This window comes from Ptychodera flava, chromosome 7 (genome assembly GCF_041260155.1).
Source record: "Ptychodera flava strain L36383 chromosome 7, AS_Pfla_20210202, whole genome shotgun sequence".
Taxonomy (NCBI): domain Eukaryota; kingdom Metazoa; phylum Hemichordata; class Enteropneusta; family Ptychoderidae; genus Ptychodera; species Ptychodera flava.
Genome location: NC_091934.1, coordinates 39,201,883 through 39,219,786, shown reverse-complemented (window position 1 = coordinate 39,219,786; position 17,904 = coordinate 39,201,883). Strand labels below are relative to the sequence as shown.

The 17,904-nt window shown below is 38.5% G+C and overlaps 1 protein-coding gene across 1 annotated transcript; it reads right to left on the bottom strand.

Annotated features, from left to right (window-relative positions):
- Positions 1 to 194: 194 nt before the first annotated feature.
- LOC139137513 (phospholipid scramblase 2-like) lies at positions 195 to 17,381 on the bottom strand. Its single transcript, XM_070705666.1, has 10 exons — positions 17,095 to 17,381; positions 6,439 to 6,487; positions 5,926 to 6,064; positions 5,322 to 5,399; positions 4,603 to 4,679; positions 3,737 to 3,867; positions 3,216 to 3,333; positions 2,925 to 3,027; positions 1,156 to 1,214; positions 195 to 651 (listed from the first exon to the last, which is right to left on the bottom strand). The coding sequence occupies exons 2-10, from the start codon at positions 6,454 to 6,456 to the stop codon at positions 607 to 609; spliced, it is 768 nt and encodes a 255-aa protein (XP_070561767.1). The 5' UTR covers positions 6,457 to 6,487; positions 17,095 to 17,381; the 3' UTR covers positions 195 to 606.
- Between the last annotated feature and the right edge of the window lie 523 nt (positions 17,382 to 17,904).

Below are 17,904 nucleotides of genomic sequence, written 5' to 3'. Positions count from 1 at the left end.
CCGAGTGCAATGTGGGTAACCAAGACTATTATAGTTCAGAGCGTGCTGTACAAAATACTACATTATATTCTGCGTACCAAGTGCTGTATCATCTGAAATTTTCGCAGACAGGAGTAAGGATGTCTTTTGAACACAAACGTCATGGCTTTTGCTAAATCTCTCTCTTCACAGAAACTTGAACATTTTCAGCCTGATGATGGTCCTATCATCGAATCGAATGTTTATTGAAGTGAAAACAGAGCACTTAAGTCTTACATTCAAGTAATCCGAAGTTAATTCGCACGTTCTCCAATCATTATCAAGTAATAACCTTCAAAATACATGAGAAGATGGTTTTAAATGCACAGAACTGCTCTCTTCAGCCACAAAAAGTGTAAATACTGGATAGCCTGAATATGTGGAAGTTCTCTTAATTTCTTACTATCGACCTTCGCAGAGAAGAAAATTAGAATACGTAAAAAACGTGTGATTGCAGGTATAGAAAAAACTATTCAGCACAATCATAATTATTTTTTTTCAAGCACCCTGTCTGTGTTGACATAAATAATGTCCCTGAATTCTCATCGATGGTGATTGAATGACTGCAATGGAGTGATTCCTCCAAACTTAGTTGTTGTTGTTATTTTTCTTTTCCTCGTAAAACATGAAGTCCTGAAAGAAGGAAAAAACACACAAAATAAGTCGTGTTTTCGGAAACGGAGCAGTCCAATGGACTGTCATATGAAACCATGAGGGGGAATGGTAGGGACTGAAAATTGGCAAATAAGGCGAGAGACAAATATCTGTTCAACTGGCCCGACCAATTCTCATTTGATCCGTATCACAACACCTCGCCCACCTCTCCCGGAAAACTTTACATTTTCAACGCCGTCCATGTTCATCACTGTAGAAGCCAATAGCAGTGCGCCACCAACGGCCACAATTCTAGGTAAGCACTGATATTCAACATGAGGTCTGTCACATTTCAGTTGTTCTTGTGACGGTTTGTTGACATGGTGCGTTGATGTCCTCATAAAATTGAAGGACCTTTCATCAACACAACGACGAGCGGTGATGTAGTTGAGAAAGGCATTTCGAATTTAAAAGATTCTGAAAAGTTCGAGAAAGTTTGACGGCCGTTATCAAAAACACATAAGCTAATTTTTTGAAACTTACCACTAGAAAGACGGCGGCGAGCAGGGTTGATTTCACCTTGACGTCTAGGTCCATTGGAACTGCCGTTGACAAGAAGAGAATTAACATTGAAAAAATCACAGACAGTTATTAGCTACAACCTATCGATAAATTTTATCGAGGAATTAAAGAGACAAAGTTGGCCATTTTTCATGAATTTTGTTTGATACGAGATACTACTTATCGTGATTGTTTGACACGTTGAAAGATACTGAGTGAATGTGTGACGATGCATATATTCTACCCCGGTTTTAGACAAATTAAATGAAATCATCGCGAAAATGAATTAATGGTCATGTCCAATAATTCATTTTTGCGATGGTTTAATTTATCGTGTCTAAAACCGGGTCGAATACATGCATGGTCACTCTTTCATTCAGTTTCTTTCAACATGTCAAACAATATTAGTAGTGTCTCGTATCAAACAAAATTTATGAAAGATAGCCGACTTTGTCCCTTTATTTTATTTTGTAACAAAAGAGGCATCTAGGTACGAAGTTGACGATACTTCAGTTATAAAATCATTTCATGCCTTGATTAGCCAACACGTAATCGATTACCATAGAAACGAGTAATACAATCAAGTTTATAAGTTGTGTCATATTCATTAAAGACCGACGTACAAGTTATTTCCTGCGTTGAACAACATGAGACAAGTCTTGCTTATACTGTCAACGAGTAAATCTCCATAAGCTGCATCTTTTGGCTATTTTTTTCAGAACGTTAACTTTTGTTTTGTGGTTTCTCTTCACTTTCTGCATCGAATCCGTAAACTGTAATTTAATGCCAAGTATCTAGCATATCAACACACCCTATATGATTATAATCGCCATTGTTATTGTTCAAAACTGTATTCAAGTCCGGACTAGAATTCATTTGTAAACAATAAACAATGATCACTACACATATACAAGCTGTGTTGACAAAAAAAAATACTCGAAATTTCAGCACGACAAACGGATTAGGGTCAGACACGGTAGTTGATATACAGAAGTAGAATATACTTAAAAATTGCCACAAGTTACAGCTTATGTCACTTTAAAGTTCAAATTAGTGCCACAACCCTGTGTGTGGGATAGACATATTGCACGTACAATGTATATATATCACAACACTTTTTGAGGTCACTGACCCATTCATAGATAAATCAGCATGGGTGATTCATTCAGCTGATTGCACTTGATATGCAGTGTTGCTGTTAAAGGGATACTGTCGTCGCATCTGCGCTCAAAGGTCGTATGGGCCCCATACGACCAATGCAAACACTGTATCCAAGGTACAATGGTGATTGATGAAAGTTAAAACATGTCTGTCATAATCTACATCGTAATACGACTATAATTTAAATGTTGCAGCTATGATGACGGGTTGCATCTAGATATCGTGCACCAAATACATTGTTTTTGAACAAGAAACTCGCACAGGCGCACTGAGTTCCGACGACTGTTTCCTTTTAAGAGATTTTGTTCTCAGCTAAAAGTACACTTTATTCATATTCATAAAACAATGCTCAAAAGTATGTTCCGGATGTGGGATGCAGTGCGGTATAATACGTGGCATTGCATGCAACTATCGGCTGCTGTTACTAAAACAGCTACATGGCTGATCAAGAGTAGCCCAAGCTTGGTTAGTGCAAATAACGAAATAAGTTGGTAACTCTGAAATGGTTTTGTGATACCAAGCCGCATATACTGTGTCTAGTCTGCCTAACGTAATGTAAATTCTGCCACCAGATAATAAACTTGACTTACATGTAACTCCAAAGTTATCAGCATCGGTGAACATTTCCCTTGCTAATCCAGGATATTGCTTGCTAATCTTGCCGACCTCAGCCTTCTTGTCAGCGGTAAAGACCTAGCGATGGACAGTGCAGATCATGGTGACGTTTACAATTTGTCTCTAATTGTCTCTAATTGTCGTAATGTAAGAAGCCAGTGATATATTGTGACTTCTTTACTTAGATAACATAAATACAGTGCTAGCGGCAGGGCGTTCTCATTCTTAAACCGTTCTGCAAAGAAAAGGTCAAGTTTGTCGCTCACCTGGAATTCCACATCGGCTCTGCAGCAAATTGTCTGGCAGAGACAACAAGGTGCGTCAATCTTCAGCACAGTGTCGTGATGTTCGTCCTTGATGTCAAAGGAATACCAACAGCCTTTCCTGGGGGAAAATAAAAAAATCAAGTTGTTTTACTTGTAAAATGACCAATGCATGAAGTCATACATAAGCTTATGTACCACCCATCCGTACGTCCATCCATCCATTGATCCATCCACGCATACAAAGTACATACATACATACATACATACATACATACATACATACATACATACATACATACATACATACATACATACATACATACATACATACATACATACATAATTTACAGTTTCCATAATATAGACGAAAATTTGAGCAAAGGATTAAAGAGGAGATCTATAATAGAATGGAGTAAAATCCAAAGACCAAGAGGCTTCAGATTTGCGGTCACCCAATGGCACACTATGAGGGCGCTCTGAAAGTGTACTCTTTCGTCTGCGAATAGGTCTTGACAGCTTACATTTGTCTTACGTAGCCGATGACTTGGCCCACAGGAGCTTCAACCTGAACTTCGAATGCACAACAGTCAGCGCCTGCGCACCAGCAGCAACCAGCACAGCACTTGAAGTTTCGCGAGATCCTCATCACCTCCTGTGTGTTTAAACGTAAATACAAACAAAGCGAAATAAATAACAGGTAAACAATCGAAAAAATAAACAACCATTGTTTATAAGTTAATTTCCTTTCTTAGTTTTTCATCATTCCAAGAAATGCATCAATTGAAAATGTTTCTTCTCTTAATTTGTAGGAGAGTGATCAAACACAATAATTACTCGAATGAACATAACAGATCCTGGTCGAGTTATATAGAAGTGAACTACATGAACTCATGTCAGAAATTTTCGATATTCTGAAAGGAAACTGTTGACAGGAAATATTCTCTTCATAAAGTAAATAATTTCTTTTGTGGAACAGTGTATTTTATCTATTAACGGTGTGTCCCACAGTCGTACAATTCTTGAATGAAAGATTACGACCGCCATCTCGCAGCTTTCGTTCCATATCATAAAGCGACAATATCAACACTGAAACTTGTAGAAATAAATTAAATCAAGCATATAGATCGCTGTATATTGCGGAAGGTAGAGCTCTTTGAGCGAGGACAATGAAAATTGGAGGATGGGAATTCGATCACTGACAATGGTGGCGCAAGAGCGCCCTCGTCACTTGGGGGAATAGAAGTATCCAATTATGTTCTGGCCCGTCATCACCTATGCAGTGGTTTTGTGTAATTGACAAGTATGCCTAGATAAATTTTAGTATTTGGGAGAAAAATATATGCGAAAAAACACCAGCAGAAAACGTTAGAAATTTCATAGGGCGTACCCTCTGAGTGTTGTCCACGATGTGTATTACAAAACTTCTCTGTGATCCACAACATATGCGCATACAGACGTTCGTTTCTGCAAGCAGAAGTGAAATGTGTTAGACAATGAGCGAACAAATAACAGCAATACGGAGAGGTGGACTAGAAGGATTGTAATACTGGATTGAACTTTTTGTTTCAGGGTAACTTTAGGTACATGGATATTGAAATCCAGCTTTTAAATAAATCAGTCAATTTTTCCTTTTTAATAAATGAATCTCGTTACTTCCAAGCTATGTTAATTTTTGTGAAATTGGGAAGACTTCATGAAATGTCAAAGTAATTAGGTAAGATGGAACTCAAAACACCGATTGCGTTGCAAGAATTCAAATGCATTGGCATGAAACTTATTTTGTCATACACCTGCTTTTTTGCCCCAGACAAAATCTTAAATTGTATGTTCTTGTGTATGGAAAGTGAAAATAATGATGCAACATCAGATACAACATATGGCACACCTAGAAAGCTAAATGCTGAACACGCTGAAAAAAGTGTGTGGTGTTCATGGACACATTAAAACTGTATTTCCTTAGGTTGGCCCAACGACGTTGTTTTCCATTTTGAAGTTGGTCCTAAGTTACAAGGCAGATGGGGTACAATAAACTATTCCAACGCTTAGTGCGTCGACCTTGACAGAGAAAAGGAACATTCACGGTCGTAATGTGAAAGCAATGCTTACCCTCTGCGGCGAAGTACACTTGCTGTCCCATGCTGTTCTTGATGACGTATTTGTTGTTTGTTTCAAAACCAGTGAATGCTGTATGCAGACATGAAATTGAAAGGTTCAGCGAAACTTTATCTCGATAATTATGAATACGTCATGTGTCAACTGAATATTCCGGAGAATAGATTAAGATGCGGAGAATTTTGTGTGCATTCAATTCACTGGCCAGGCATCGGAGAACCAGTCGACCAACAGCGCCACCAGTGTGCAACTTCCACGTTGAACACACTAACCAGCAACCATAACACCATGTGAAGTACGTTGTCATCATCATTATCGTCATCATTACTCTAATCACTATCATCATCTCGACTGTTTGCTGTGTCGTCACTTTCGTCATCACTTTCAATTTCGTCATCACCCGTAAACCACACCTTTCCACGACAAGTGGAAAAGTGACGGCCTATACCATACACAGAGCATGCAATCACCAACTACCAACAAATCCCCTTTTTTCCATCGACCAACAGCAAATACTCCGTATCACAGTACCTCTATAGAGGATATGTGTCCGTATGCACAGGACAGCGATTTATTATAATAAAACACAACACATTACCTTCAAATAATTCGATCTGTTGGTGAACCAACAACTGGTCAATTTGAGTGATGTATTCCAATCCTGGTGGACATGCCGCTGGTCTGCTCACCATTTCCATATCAATCTTTTCAACGGGCATCGGTTGGTGGACTTGAACCTGATGAGCCAAGCCAATTACAAAGAAGTATAGTAATTATGATCTTCCGACAAAGGCTGCAATGAATTTCTCATTTTACTCTCCACAGCATGTTGGTGCATCAATGACATAGAATATTTCATGATGGTGTTATTTGCGAGACATGATTTTTTTGTCAAAAAGTAGACACGTGGGTATAATATTGACTGGATCTTAATTCAAGGATTTTTTGTTCAAAGCTGCTGTAAACTTTTATCAGGAAATTGCTAATATCGCATGGAAATCAGTAAAAGACAAATATTGAAAATACATATTTGCTGGATCCATACTGAGGGAGTACAAGTGTCTGCAAGTTCGTGCGCATGCGTATTTGGACAAAGATGACGTAGCCTTACCGGTTCCTGGGGTTCCATCTTTTGTATTTATGAGGATTTGTCGAGCTCACTGCAACAAAAAACAAACACATAAAAGAGTAACAATATATTAATTGTGAAACAAACAGAGATAAATGTGATATCTATAGCAGGGCATATTCCGGACCTTTGGCTGTTTGGGTATTTGCATTTTGGTGTGAGCCTTCACACAAATATTATGGCCATATCATAGGGCTTGTCGATTTAATATTTTTGATCTTTTGTAATACAACTTGTAGCCATTACTCTGGGTTTGACGTTAGATAACGTAATTATGGCACCATTGCCAAATTGACAACTTTGCCCACCAAACAAATACCACTAAACAGTCTAAAAACTTGCAATGCAAGAAGGTATTCTAATTTCAATACCAATACGATTAACGCCATCTCATAAGTTCTCATTGTGAGACAACTTTTATGTTTCACACATCAAAGAAATGACATGTTAAAACCAAACATTCAATCAACCGAGAAAGGCCGAATGCATGAATGCGCCACCGTTTGGAATTTCCCCTTTGCCTTCTTTAATGACCTCATTTTGGTTTCCGAATATAAATGTAAACACGGTACCTGGTTACATAACACCCGGAGTCGGATCGCGGTGACTCGCAGCGTGTTTGCAAGGTTATATCTGATTGGTCGATTGTCACTATTCACAGCCACTTAGGGAGTCTATTTGTATTGTTTTCATTATATTGGTAAGATTCAGCCACCCAATTGGATAACAGCTTCGAAATGGCTGCGAGTCGGCCCTCGGATCGTGGAAAGATACCGGGGACAGAACTGTTATAGGGGGTTTACACGTGTGAGTTAAGTCCGGAGTTGACTCCGGAATAAATTTAAACCTGTGTCAGTTGGACGTGTGAACAGACAACACCGAACTAACAAAGAACTAAATTAATTCGGTGTCGGAGGGCTGGTCCAGTTCGGTGCTCCGTACTAAACAATGGCCTATTTACACGTGTGACCAGAACACCGAACTAAACGCCGAACTAAATCCTGTCTTCGGCTTGTGGTCATTACCACAATGGACGGTGTTCAAGTAAGCTCTCACGATCGCGGCCACAATGGCTGCAGGAAGAGATCAGGCTACTAATGTCAATCTGGAGAGACGAAAATGTCATCCGTATGATGGACGGCACGTCGAGGGATCGGCAAGTGTATGAAGTCGTCGCTGCCAAGGCCAGGGAGAAGGGACTCGAGAGGACAGTGGAACAATGCCACAACAAAATCAAACGGTTGCGAGCTCAGTTCAAGTCCGTGTCCGACAACAACCGTCGTAGTGGCAGAGCTAGAAAAACGATGCCATTTTACGATGAGTTGTAGGTAGTAAAGGGAAAGCAACTGGTAGTAAAGGGAAAGCAACTCCACACATCGTTTATATTTAGGTTGTATGCGTTTTGTGTATGATATTGTGTATAATATAAGTGTATATCATGTTTAACTGTTTTATGTAAAATGTTGCTTGGCCATGGCGAGACGTACCCATAATCTACGTGTCCTGTGTTAATCCGCACTGGAGAGACTACTGACACTGTGATCCTTTGGTGCTACGTTTCGAAAACATAGTTTTCTTCATCAGTCGCTTAAAATTCATTTTTGATTGGTGAGACGTGTTGAATGGTTGATTGTTTTTATTTTATAATATGTTGTTCCACGTTCGTTTGGTAGGGAAGCTAGAATGTCTACTGTTTGGTCTTGTTGTGTTTGTGTAGGTTCGTGTGAACCTGAGTTTGAGCTATTGTAGTTTTGTGAAGTCTGGCGCTTATAAGTGTGTCGCCTATATTTTTGTTCCTTCTAAATGCGATTATTGGTTGGTTTTGGAACAGTTTTTTAGTGTTTCGTCTTTTTCAAGTTCACTCCAGTTTTCTGTCAGGGCTTGCTTGGTTTTTGTCGTTTCGATGTACGGGCTATACGTTGTTATAAAGACTACTGTATTGTTGATGGCGTTATTTCTTTCGCTTGACCCGAACTAAATTTATACCTTGTGTATGACGTGTAAACGTGAGATCGCTTAGATCGCTGATAAGGAATATTTACAGAGCGACTAATCAGATTCCCTCAGGTTTTAAAAAAATCCACGTGTAAACCAATCGCTGCGTACTATCATAGGTGTGACGTGTCCATTATCAACATGACCTGGACAAATATCTCATGTATACGGTCAAATCACATTACGTAACGAAGTTTATGATAAGTTAGAAAAGGTGTGGTCAGTAGAAAGCCAGGGTCAGTATGGTTTGAATACTTTCTTTCTCCAACTAATGTGAAATATAATAATTTTCAGTATAAAAACGGAACATCGATATTAACGTTGTAAAGCGGGTATTCAAGATAGAGAAAAATCTTTTATATCTTCACTGATGTATTAAGTATAGGCCTAAAATTAAACGATATTACATAAAAGAGGAACTCAGAGCAAATGCTCAGCTCTTACAGTTTCAAAAAGGAAATGAAATTTTAATTTGTACCACAATCCTTTGGCACAATTAAGAAAAATTCAATGATGCAGCTGCAACGTAAAGTCTATTTTCTTGAGTTTCTAATATATACACGCTTGTTTTGCTTTGAAAATTACCTCTGGGACAGATATTCGGTCTCTCAAACCTTTATAATTCTTTTCTGATCTACCAATTGTGGAGCTCATTTTAAAGCTATTGCGGTAAGAAAACAATTCGCCGTCCTAGGTTTTCGAAATTCGAAAAATTTATTTTCTCCATATCGGGAAATCTTACATGATTTGTTTCTCTAGTAGTAGTACCAAAATTTGCACGGTGATCCCCGATTTTTAGCTCACATTTGGTATATCAATGTGAGGTTATCGTATAAGCTGAAGTCGGTGGCGTCAGTATGTCTGTGTGTGTGTATGTATGTATGTATGTATGTACCTGTGTATAGTTTGTCCGTCAACATCAAAAGCACGCGAACCGCTGCACGTTTCACCTTGGTATTTGATGTGTGGATGCATCCTGGGCAATAGATGGCATTTTGTTCAAAAGAGGTTTTCATTGCCAAAATTATGCAAATGAGCTTACAAAATGTGAAAATGGTAAAACATTAATAGCTCAAGAACCACCGTTTTAATTGCTTTGAAAATTAGTTGGGCAAGTACCTTAGGTGGACCTTATACAGTCATATGTATATTGTGAAGATATCTTGAATTTTGAATTTCTGCTGAATTTTTTGGTTATTTTTCTCATTTTAAGTAAAAATTCTTCTTCTCCGAAACAGCTGGCCCAATTGCTCTCAAATTTAGGTTCGATATTTGCAAGGATGTTACCCTTCTAATTTCTTGAAATTACAACAGAATTGGCAAAATTACCGTTGTCACAGAGAAACATATAGACAGAGTGGCAACACTTGCATGCCTTTTGTTCCATGGTCGTCTCGGTAGACTATTGGCTTTTCATATTAAAATGAGCTTCAAAGGTGTTAAACTTTTTGGAGGCTTTGTTTGTGGTTGATAATTACACGAGATTATGCGAAAAATACGACGAGATGGCATCGTACTGCCAGTCGCGTAGCAACCATAGTTACTTTGTGAGCTCTCAGGCCAGAAACACTGCTTCACGCAATCAAAACATAACACGCCAGCAGTTTCATAAACATGTCCTTCCTTGACGCACGTGTGAAAGACGGTATGACTGACCGTAAACCATTGAGTAAAACCAGACAGTATCGATGAAAGACTTTCAAATTTGGTTCAAATACACTCATTATATATTCATAAAAATATGAGAGGAATTTTTAAAACGGTAAAACTCATTTTCCTGAAGCTCAAAACACTCCCGTTTTCGCCAGCACGTCAATTCTGCTCACATACTTTCGCTTAACAATTGGCGAAAATCCGAAAATTACCGAAGGATTCATGGTCGGCACTCTTCGGAAAAGAGAGGCGAGAGCAACCTGAGGCGAGGTGAACATGGATGGGTTACGTAACCGCTTCACGCCTTAAACAATACCCGTTGCCACTCTATCTATCTTTCTCTATGCCGTTGTAAAAACTATTTTTTCTTTAAAACTGTTGGAGAGACAGCTTTTATATTTCGTGTACAGTTGCCCAGGGATGACAATAGTTGGATATGTGGAAATTGTCCAGAAATATACAAATTTGTATTTTTAAGACAATTTTTGTAATTTTTGTTCAAGAAAACATATTTAAAAAACAATTTTGTCATTTTCGGTCAAGAAAACTTGTTCTCAAAAATAGCGTCAATGACACTGTAGCTCCCATCCTGGACTATTTAGTGTTTGTTCTCTGGTCAGATATTTGAACATGTGTGAAAGGGATAAAGTGCATGAACTGCAAATACTTAAATGTAATGTACTGGAGACAGTGAAATATGTTTAATGTATTTATTGAGAATATAAAATGGAAAAAATACAGAATTAGAAATATCGAATACTGTGATACAACCATAAACTCAACAAGTCATTGACAATGACATAGTCCCCACTTGTAATAGGAGTATTAGTCTTGACGGGGCAGGGAAATGTGGTCATTAAGAAGTATCACTTGAGTGTATATGCTGAGATCTATGGGCACATAGGTCGTTGTTCCCAATTTGAAACACATGAGGCATGTCTAAGTTATGGTTTTAAATCGGGAAAAAAGATCAGACCTCTAGCAGTATTGGCCGGCAAAGAAATACATATGCGCATAATAAATGAGGTACAAGATGTGACATCTTAAGGTCTAATATCCGATCAAAATTGGAGGGTATAGAATTAGTGGTATGCATATATATGTATAATCAAGGTCAAAGGTCATCGAGGTCACATGACATTTTGAAAAAAAAAAAGTATATTGCTAATCAATCCCTATATGCCAAAAAATAAGACCTCCAGCTCTATTCGCTTGCCCAGAATTAGATGTGTGCATAATTAATGAAGTAAAGCGTGTGTTGTCATAAGGTCTCCAATCCTACTAAATACAAAGGACATAGCAGTTGTGGTTACTTTTTATTGACATAAACATATATTTTAGGTAAAAGGTCATCGAGGTCACATGACATTTGGTCAAAAAAGTTCTCTCCTATAGTTATCCCTATATACCAAAAATCAGTCATCCAGTTCTATTGGCTTGCTCAGAATGAGATATGCGCATAATTAATGAGGTACAGTATGTGGCGTCATAAGGTGTTCCATCATACCATACATGAAGGTGTTCCATCATACATACATGAAGGGTGTAGAGCACTTGTAGTTACTGAGTTATGGACAAATATGTATATTTGAGGTCAAAGGTCACCCAGGTCATGTGACATTTTGTCAAAAAAATTGTATTGCTATGTTATCCCTGTATACCAAAAATCAGACCTCTAGCTCTATTGGCTCGCTCAAAATTAGATATGTGCATAATTTATGAGGTACAATATGTGGCGTCATAAGGTGTCCCATCATACCATACATGAAGGGTGTAGAGCACTTGTGGTTACTGAGTTATGGACAAATATGTATATTTGAGGTCAAAGGTTACCCAGGTCATGTGACATTTTGTCAAAAAAATTGTATTGCTAAGTTATCCCTAAATACCAAAAACCAGACCTCCAGCTCTATTGGCTCGCTCAAAATTAGATATGCACATAATTAATGAGGTACAGTATGTGGCGTCATAAGGTGTCCCATCATTCCATACATGAAGGGTGTAGAGCACTTGTGGTTACTGAGTTATGGACAAATATGTATATTTGAGGTCAAAGGTCACCCAGGTCATGTGACATTTTGTCAAAAAAATTGTATTGCTAAGTTATCCCTAAATACCAAAAACCAGACCTCCAGCTCTATTGGCTCGCTCAAAATTAGATATGCACATAATTAATGAGGTACAGTATGTGGCGTCATAAGGTGTCCAATCATACCATACATGAAGGGTGTAGCACTTGTGGTTACTGAGTTATGGACAAATATGTATATTTGAGGTCAAAGGTCACCCAGGTCATGTGACATTTTGTCAAAAAAATTGTATTGCTAAGTTATCCCTATATACCAAAAATCAGACCTCTAGCTCTATTGGCTCGCTCAAAATTAGATATGCGCATAATTAATGAGGTTTAATATGTGGCGTCATAAGATGTCCCATCATACCATATATGAAGGGTGGTAGCACTTGTGGTTACTGAGTTATGGACAAATATGTATATTTGAGGTCAAAGGTCATCGAGGTCACATGACATTTTGTCAAAATATCCGAGATATCTGCGTGAACGGATGGACTCACGGATGGACGAACAGACGGACATGACCCAATCTATAAGCCCACTGGACTTCATCCGTTGGGGACTAAAAATTGTGTCACTGCATCCTTTTTGCAATATGAATATGATGAGAAACTAAATTTTTATTTTTCGTGGCCTTATACATGGGAGTCTATGGAGATCTGCCTTATACATGGGAGTCTATGGACCTGTAAACTAAAAATATGCAAATTTCACCACGATTTGCCCAAATTTTGGAAAGGTCACTCCTATGCACTTCCATACCAAGTTTCAAATCAATCGGACTTGTGGTTTCAGAGAAGAAGATTTTTTGACCAAAAATGGGAGAAAATTACAAAAAAATTCATGAAAAATAGCAAGTCCAAGATACTGACTCAAGATGTTAACAATCATTTCAGGTCAGCCCAAAGTACATACATCTAATTTTTCATGTAATCTGCTCAGTGGTTATTGAGTTTTTTTCAATTTTGACGGTTTTTACATTTTTTCACTTAATTTGCATATTTTTGGCAATGAAAACTTCATTTGAACAAAATCTCATCTACAGCCCATCATCCATGTACACACCAAATATCAAGATGAAATGTGCAGCGGTTTTGGAGTTTTTGATGTTGACAGACTGACATACAGACATACAGACATACATACAGACACACAGACATACAGACATACAGACATACATACATACAGACAGTTCCCTAGCCTATAAGAATAGCTTCCATTGCCATATATACATATGGCTATGGGAGCTAAAAACTGCTTGTCTGATAGCTTTGTAATTTGGTATAAAAGTCCTGAAGGATGTTATCTTCTGCTCAAAGTGTTGGGAAACCCCAAATTTGTATAATTTAGGTAATTTTCTCAGTCTTCGACCTTAAATGACCTCTACCAACCCAGGATATGTTGTGAGACAGTGGTTGAGGCCGTGAACATAATTTTGCCATATTTGGTATCAATTCGCAGTGAATTTGATCCAGAAAAATAAGCTGAGGTTATTTTTTTCATTTTGGACCAATGTTTACAACTTTTCCATGCAAGACACACATGAACTGATAAGAAATTTCAATCCAGGATAATTCCAGATTTCATAATCACCCCCACAGTGCAAGGCATTTCACCATCTGTAACTAAACTTTAAGTGCTGTTACATTTGAATGATACTACTGATACCATTTTAAAAATCCCCAAGGCTGTAAATAAATCGCCTACTTTACATTTCCCCACTCTCCCACGTTTTCTTTTTGTCGAGCCTTCTCTGGCTGATTTTTTTTATTGACATTTGCTAATGTATGTAGGATCTGCTTGTCCAATTGCTGATTAAGTTGATATGCATGTTTCTAAAGTTTACCTCAGGTACCTATGTTGTTGCAGACCATATTTGCTGTTGTCAGTCTTGTTTTTCTGGTTGTACTGTGTAGAAATCATTGTCATAATATCAATGTAGAATTTTGCTGCACTGAACAGATAGAAATAACATTCATCGTTTACCTTTGGTACCAATACTACTACTATGAACCAATTCCGATCGAATGTGAGCAACATACCGTATCATTGGCGGTATTTTTATTTTTGTATTTGGAATATCATTGCTGAAAGATTCCTTTAGGAAAGTCTGAGTAACAGTTAAAGTCTTCCTTTTTCGAGGCGCATACTACCTTAATTGTCCCTCAAGTATTTGTGTTCTTTCCAGCTGACGAATGTCCAGACAAGAATTAAACATTGATAAAATTGTTCGATGGAGACACGAATTAAATCAATACATAAATCATGAGGCTTGCAACTACAGCGATGATGCTGATCTGTACAGCGGTGAAGCGTCCCTCCATGTGTCACACGCATGAAGATAATTTTATTTGCAGTAGCAGTGCTATCAGTTTGTCACTGTTGACGTTAATTTTCTTACGTCAGACATCAAACTGGTAAATCCAGGTAATCATCGGGATAGTGGGCGTAAACTTCTTAAGATCTTCTTTGATTATCTCTACTGGACTGCAAGGCAGCAGTCAAATTTTTGAGAATTTCTCACCAGAGGTGTTTTACACTGCAACAATATCTTAACAAAATCAAATTACCGCGGGAAAAGTGAAAGCTACTCGTAACTGCCCCCCCACCTCTACTATACTCCCGCCCACCAAGCCTCCCCGTTTCCATCTCCCAACGACTAAATCTCACCGTGTCGTTGCAACACACACTTTTTTCCTGTCGGGCCAGCAACATCCGAAAACAACAACGTTATACCTGCTACCCTCTACCTACAGTTTGTCCTCTGAGCAAAAGTAATGGACTCACCTCCCCCCTCCCAAACACACACGAAAAGCAAAAGAAAATGCCCGTCTGCCGTTGCTTGCCTTTGATTCGAGAATAAATTTCATTCATTCATACATCACTGATAACTTTGGTGGCCACTACGTTATGATGTCATGTGCCGCAATGATATCAGCAAATAAGACATCTGCTTTGGTTTAATCTTTGACATACAACAGTCTGCGTGTTCGTGGTTCTGCCCAAGGTGCAGTGTCTTAGAAACTCTGAATAAGGTCAAAGGTTAATCTAACATGTTTCCATGGCCACCATTAGGTATACTGCATAGGCGGTAACGTTGCTATTCAACGGCACTGTGACTTCGGCGTGTACGTTTCAATATGTTTGAACCATACAATAGGAAAATTACTCGCAAAAAACCCTTTCCGTAAAGTTCGTTTTCTGTTACGTTGACAAGGTTTGCTTTTTGCAATTAAATTTTATTCCGGTGAAGGGATTAAGATACATCGTATGGCATACCTAGGAAGTAAAATTGTATTTGAAATTACACTATCGGCCTGTTGTAATGCATACGATTGAAAACTAATGTGGTCAAGATACAAACCTGAGTGAATTTCGTAGGCGTGAAATCAGTCAATTAGCGTAAGGCAATGCGATATTTTCACCGGTATAAGTCAATTATAGATATAGTAAATATAATATATTGTAAAATTTATGATCCATTTGAGGCCCTAGTTTTATAGGGTCTATGGATCAATCGACAAATGCTCGCAGAGGCAGAGAGAGAGAGAGAGAGAGAGAGAGAGAGGAGAGAGAGAGAGAGAGAGAGAGAGAGAGAGAGAGAGAGAGAGAGAGAGAGAGAGAGAGAGACAGACAGACAGAGAGACAGACAGACAGACAGACAGACAGACAGACAGACAGACAGACAGAACAGGAGATGATTCTGGTCTAGGGTGACGCCTAGTGACAGCAGATTGATATATGATTAGTTGGTGTTCAGTAACATCATATAGGGCAGAAATAACTGACTGTTGTAGTACAGCCTGCACGCAAAACACATAGAAACCTTACATCCAACATCACAGATATTATTGGTTACTATTTAAAACCATTAATCATATCATAAATGTGATCTGATGTGACGCTTCTCTGACTGTCTTTTAGTGTGTAGATTACAGGTATGATTTGTTGCCGGTCAAAGGTCAAACGCTGGATTGTTTTGTGTACACATATAAATATTATGGAGGACATTGGAGTTTTGTCAGCTGAATCTCCACACAAATAAAAAAGAAAAATTTAGGCGTAAATCAGGTTAATAAGTATCTGACTGAGCGGTTCAATTATCTGAAAAGAAATTGTCTAGAAACGGGATGAAACTTGTGGAATAACTGACTGATGGAATATTCTATGAGGGTTCTTTGTAGGTGATATGGAGCAATGGAGACTCCAGAACCTGTAATATAATGTGTGACGCCGGTGAATTCTTAAGTCTGACAAGTTATGTCGGACAGTCAAATATTGACAAGAAAACATTCAGATGGGAGTAATAATGAGAACTCCTATGATCGGTCGCACACTGTCCACTATGTTGAGCATTGGAGAAAAAAATAGCTTATATACGCAGGTCCACCATATTGATACACTTCGAAAAAAAACATCCAAAAACTCCGACTGTTTTGAAGGTGACTTTATGTGTCACTTTAATATTGTAATACGTTCACACGGGGTGCGTTATTTCAGTTTTAAAGTAACACTCTTACACTTTTGCTGACATTTTCAGATATGATAAGATGATTGAAGTTGTAAGGAATGAAAAGTGGTGTACAGGGGTCGCGAAATGTATAAACTATGGCACTAACTGACGTAACACATATCGTGAGAGCACAAGACACATGACTCACCCATGCTCTTATCGTGATTTCAATGATACCGAATTTTATGGCCTTTACTACGTTCGAAGTGGTCTTTCGATCAGCATGACCCTATTTCTCTGTAAATCAAGCACGCATCTCTACCAAGGTATATTAAAGCCTAGGTACCGTTCAGAGATGATCTATGTGGAGGTGATGTAATGGGTATGAATGAGTTGTTCGTCTTGGCCAGATCGTGCAGGAGATTGTTGTCTTCCACCATGACAATGACAGTGGCCAACTTACCTGGAGAAATCTTCACTGACCAGTTGGAGATCTTACACACTGTGGATGGTACTGGGCAGAGGACGGCTTTATCCGTACTGAAACGAGCATGAAATCCTAAAACAGACGATCTGACACGCACAGTCGGGCTGCGGGATGGACTTCGCACAGGAAGATGCGCCTTGTCAGAGTGCCGGACTCGAAGTACTTGTCGTGAAGGAGACCAACTAAACACAATGTGATGCGCTTGTTTGCCGAGTGCGGAACGCCTGCCGAAGCATGTAAATGTGATAACCGCTTGGCCACACCTATAAATAATCACAAAGTTAATATTTAACTGGCCAACCATTTTGTGAAAGGTTGATTTCCTTTTCGTAAAGTGCAACCGGTCCCGCACTCAAGCTCAAGTCAAGTTCAGCACACAATACATAAATCAACTAAGAATGTAGCAAACAAAGGCTATGATGTGGTAAATCGTACTTGACCAAGTTCATTTAAACGCTCCCATTACTCAATTATTTAGACATGACAAATTGATTTTATGACGCTACATTTTCACCTACATATACACAACACGTGAGATATATATAGTGTCTGCTCTACGCACTGAGCTATATGTTAGTGGATTTTACATGTAATAATTGCACCCTACAAGGTATTCGTCGTTAATTTCTTGTGCAGATTTTTTCTTTTTTCCTTCATACCTCTTATATATATTTAAGACATACCATCAAAGCCTGTCTCAAGTGGCGTCTGACTTACAGCTTTGGTGGCCACTACGCTACGGTGTCATGCCACTTCATACCGATGACATTACATGGTCAATCGAAC

What these genes read in the sequence shown, in the direction of transcription:
- LOC139137513 (XM_070705666.1), bottom strand. An exon ending in AGTGTACTTCGCCGCAGAGG is followed by an intron (nt 4,680 to 5,321) that starts GTAAGCATTGCT and finishes TTCTGCTTGCAG; the next exon opens with AAACGAACGTCTGTATGCGC. An exon ending in TCGTGGACAACACTCAGAGG is followed by an intron (nt 3,868 to 4,602) that starts GTACGCCCTATG and finishes TTAAACACACAG; the next exon opens with GAGGTGATGAGGATCTCGCG.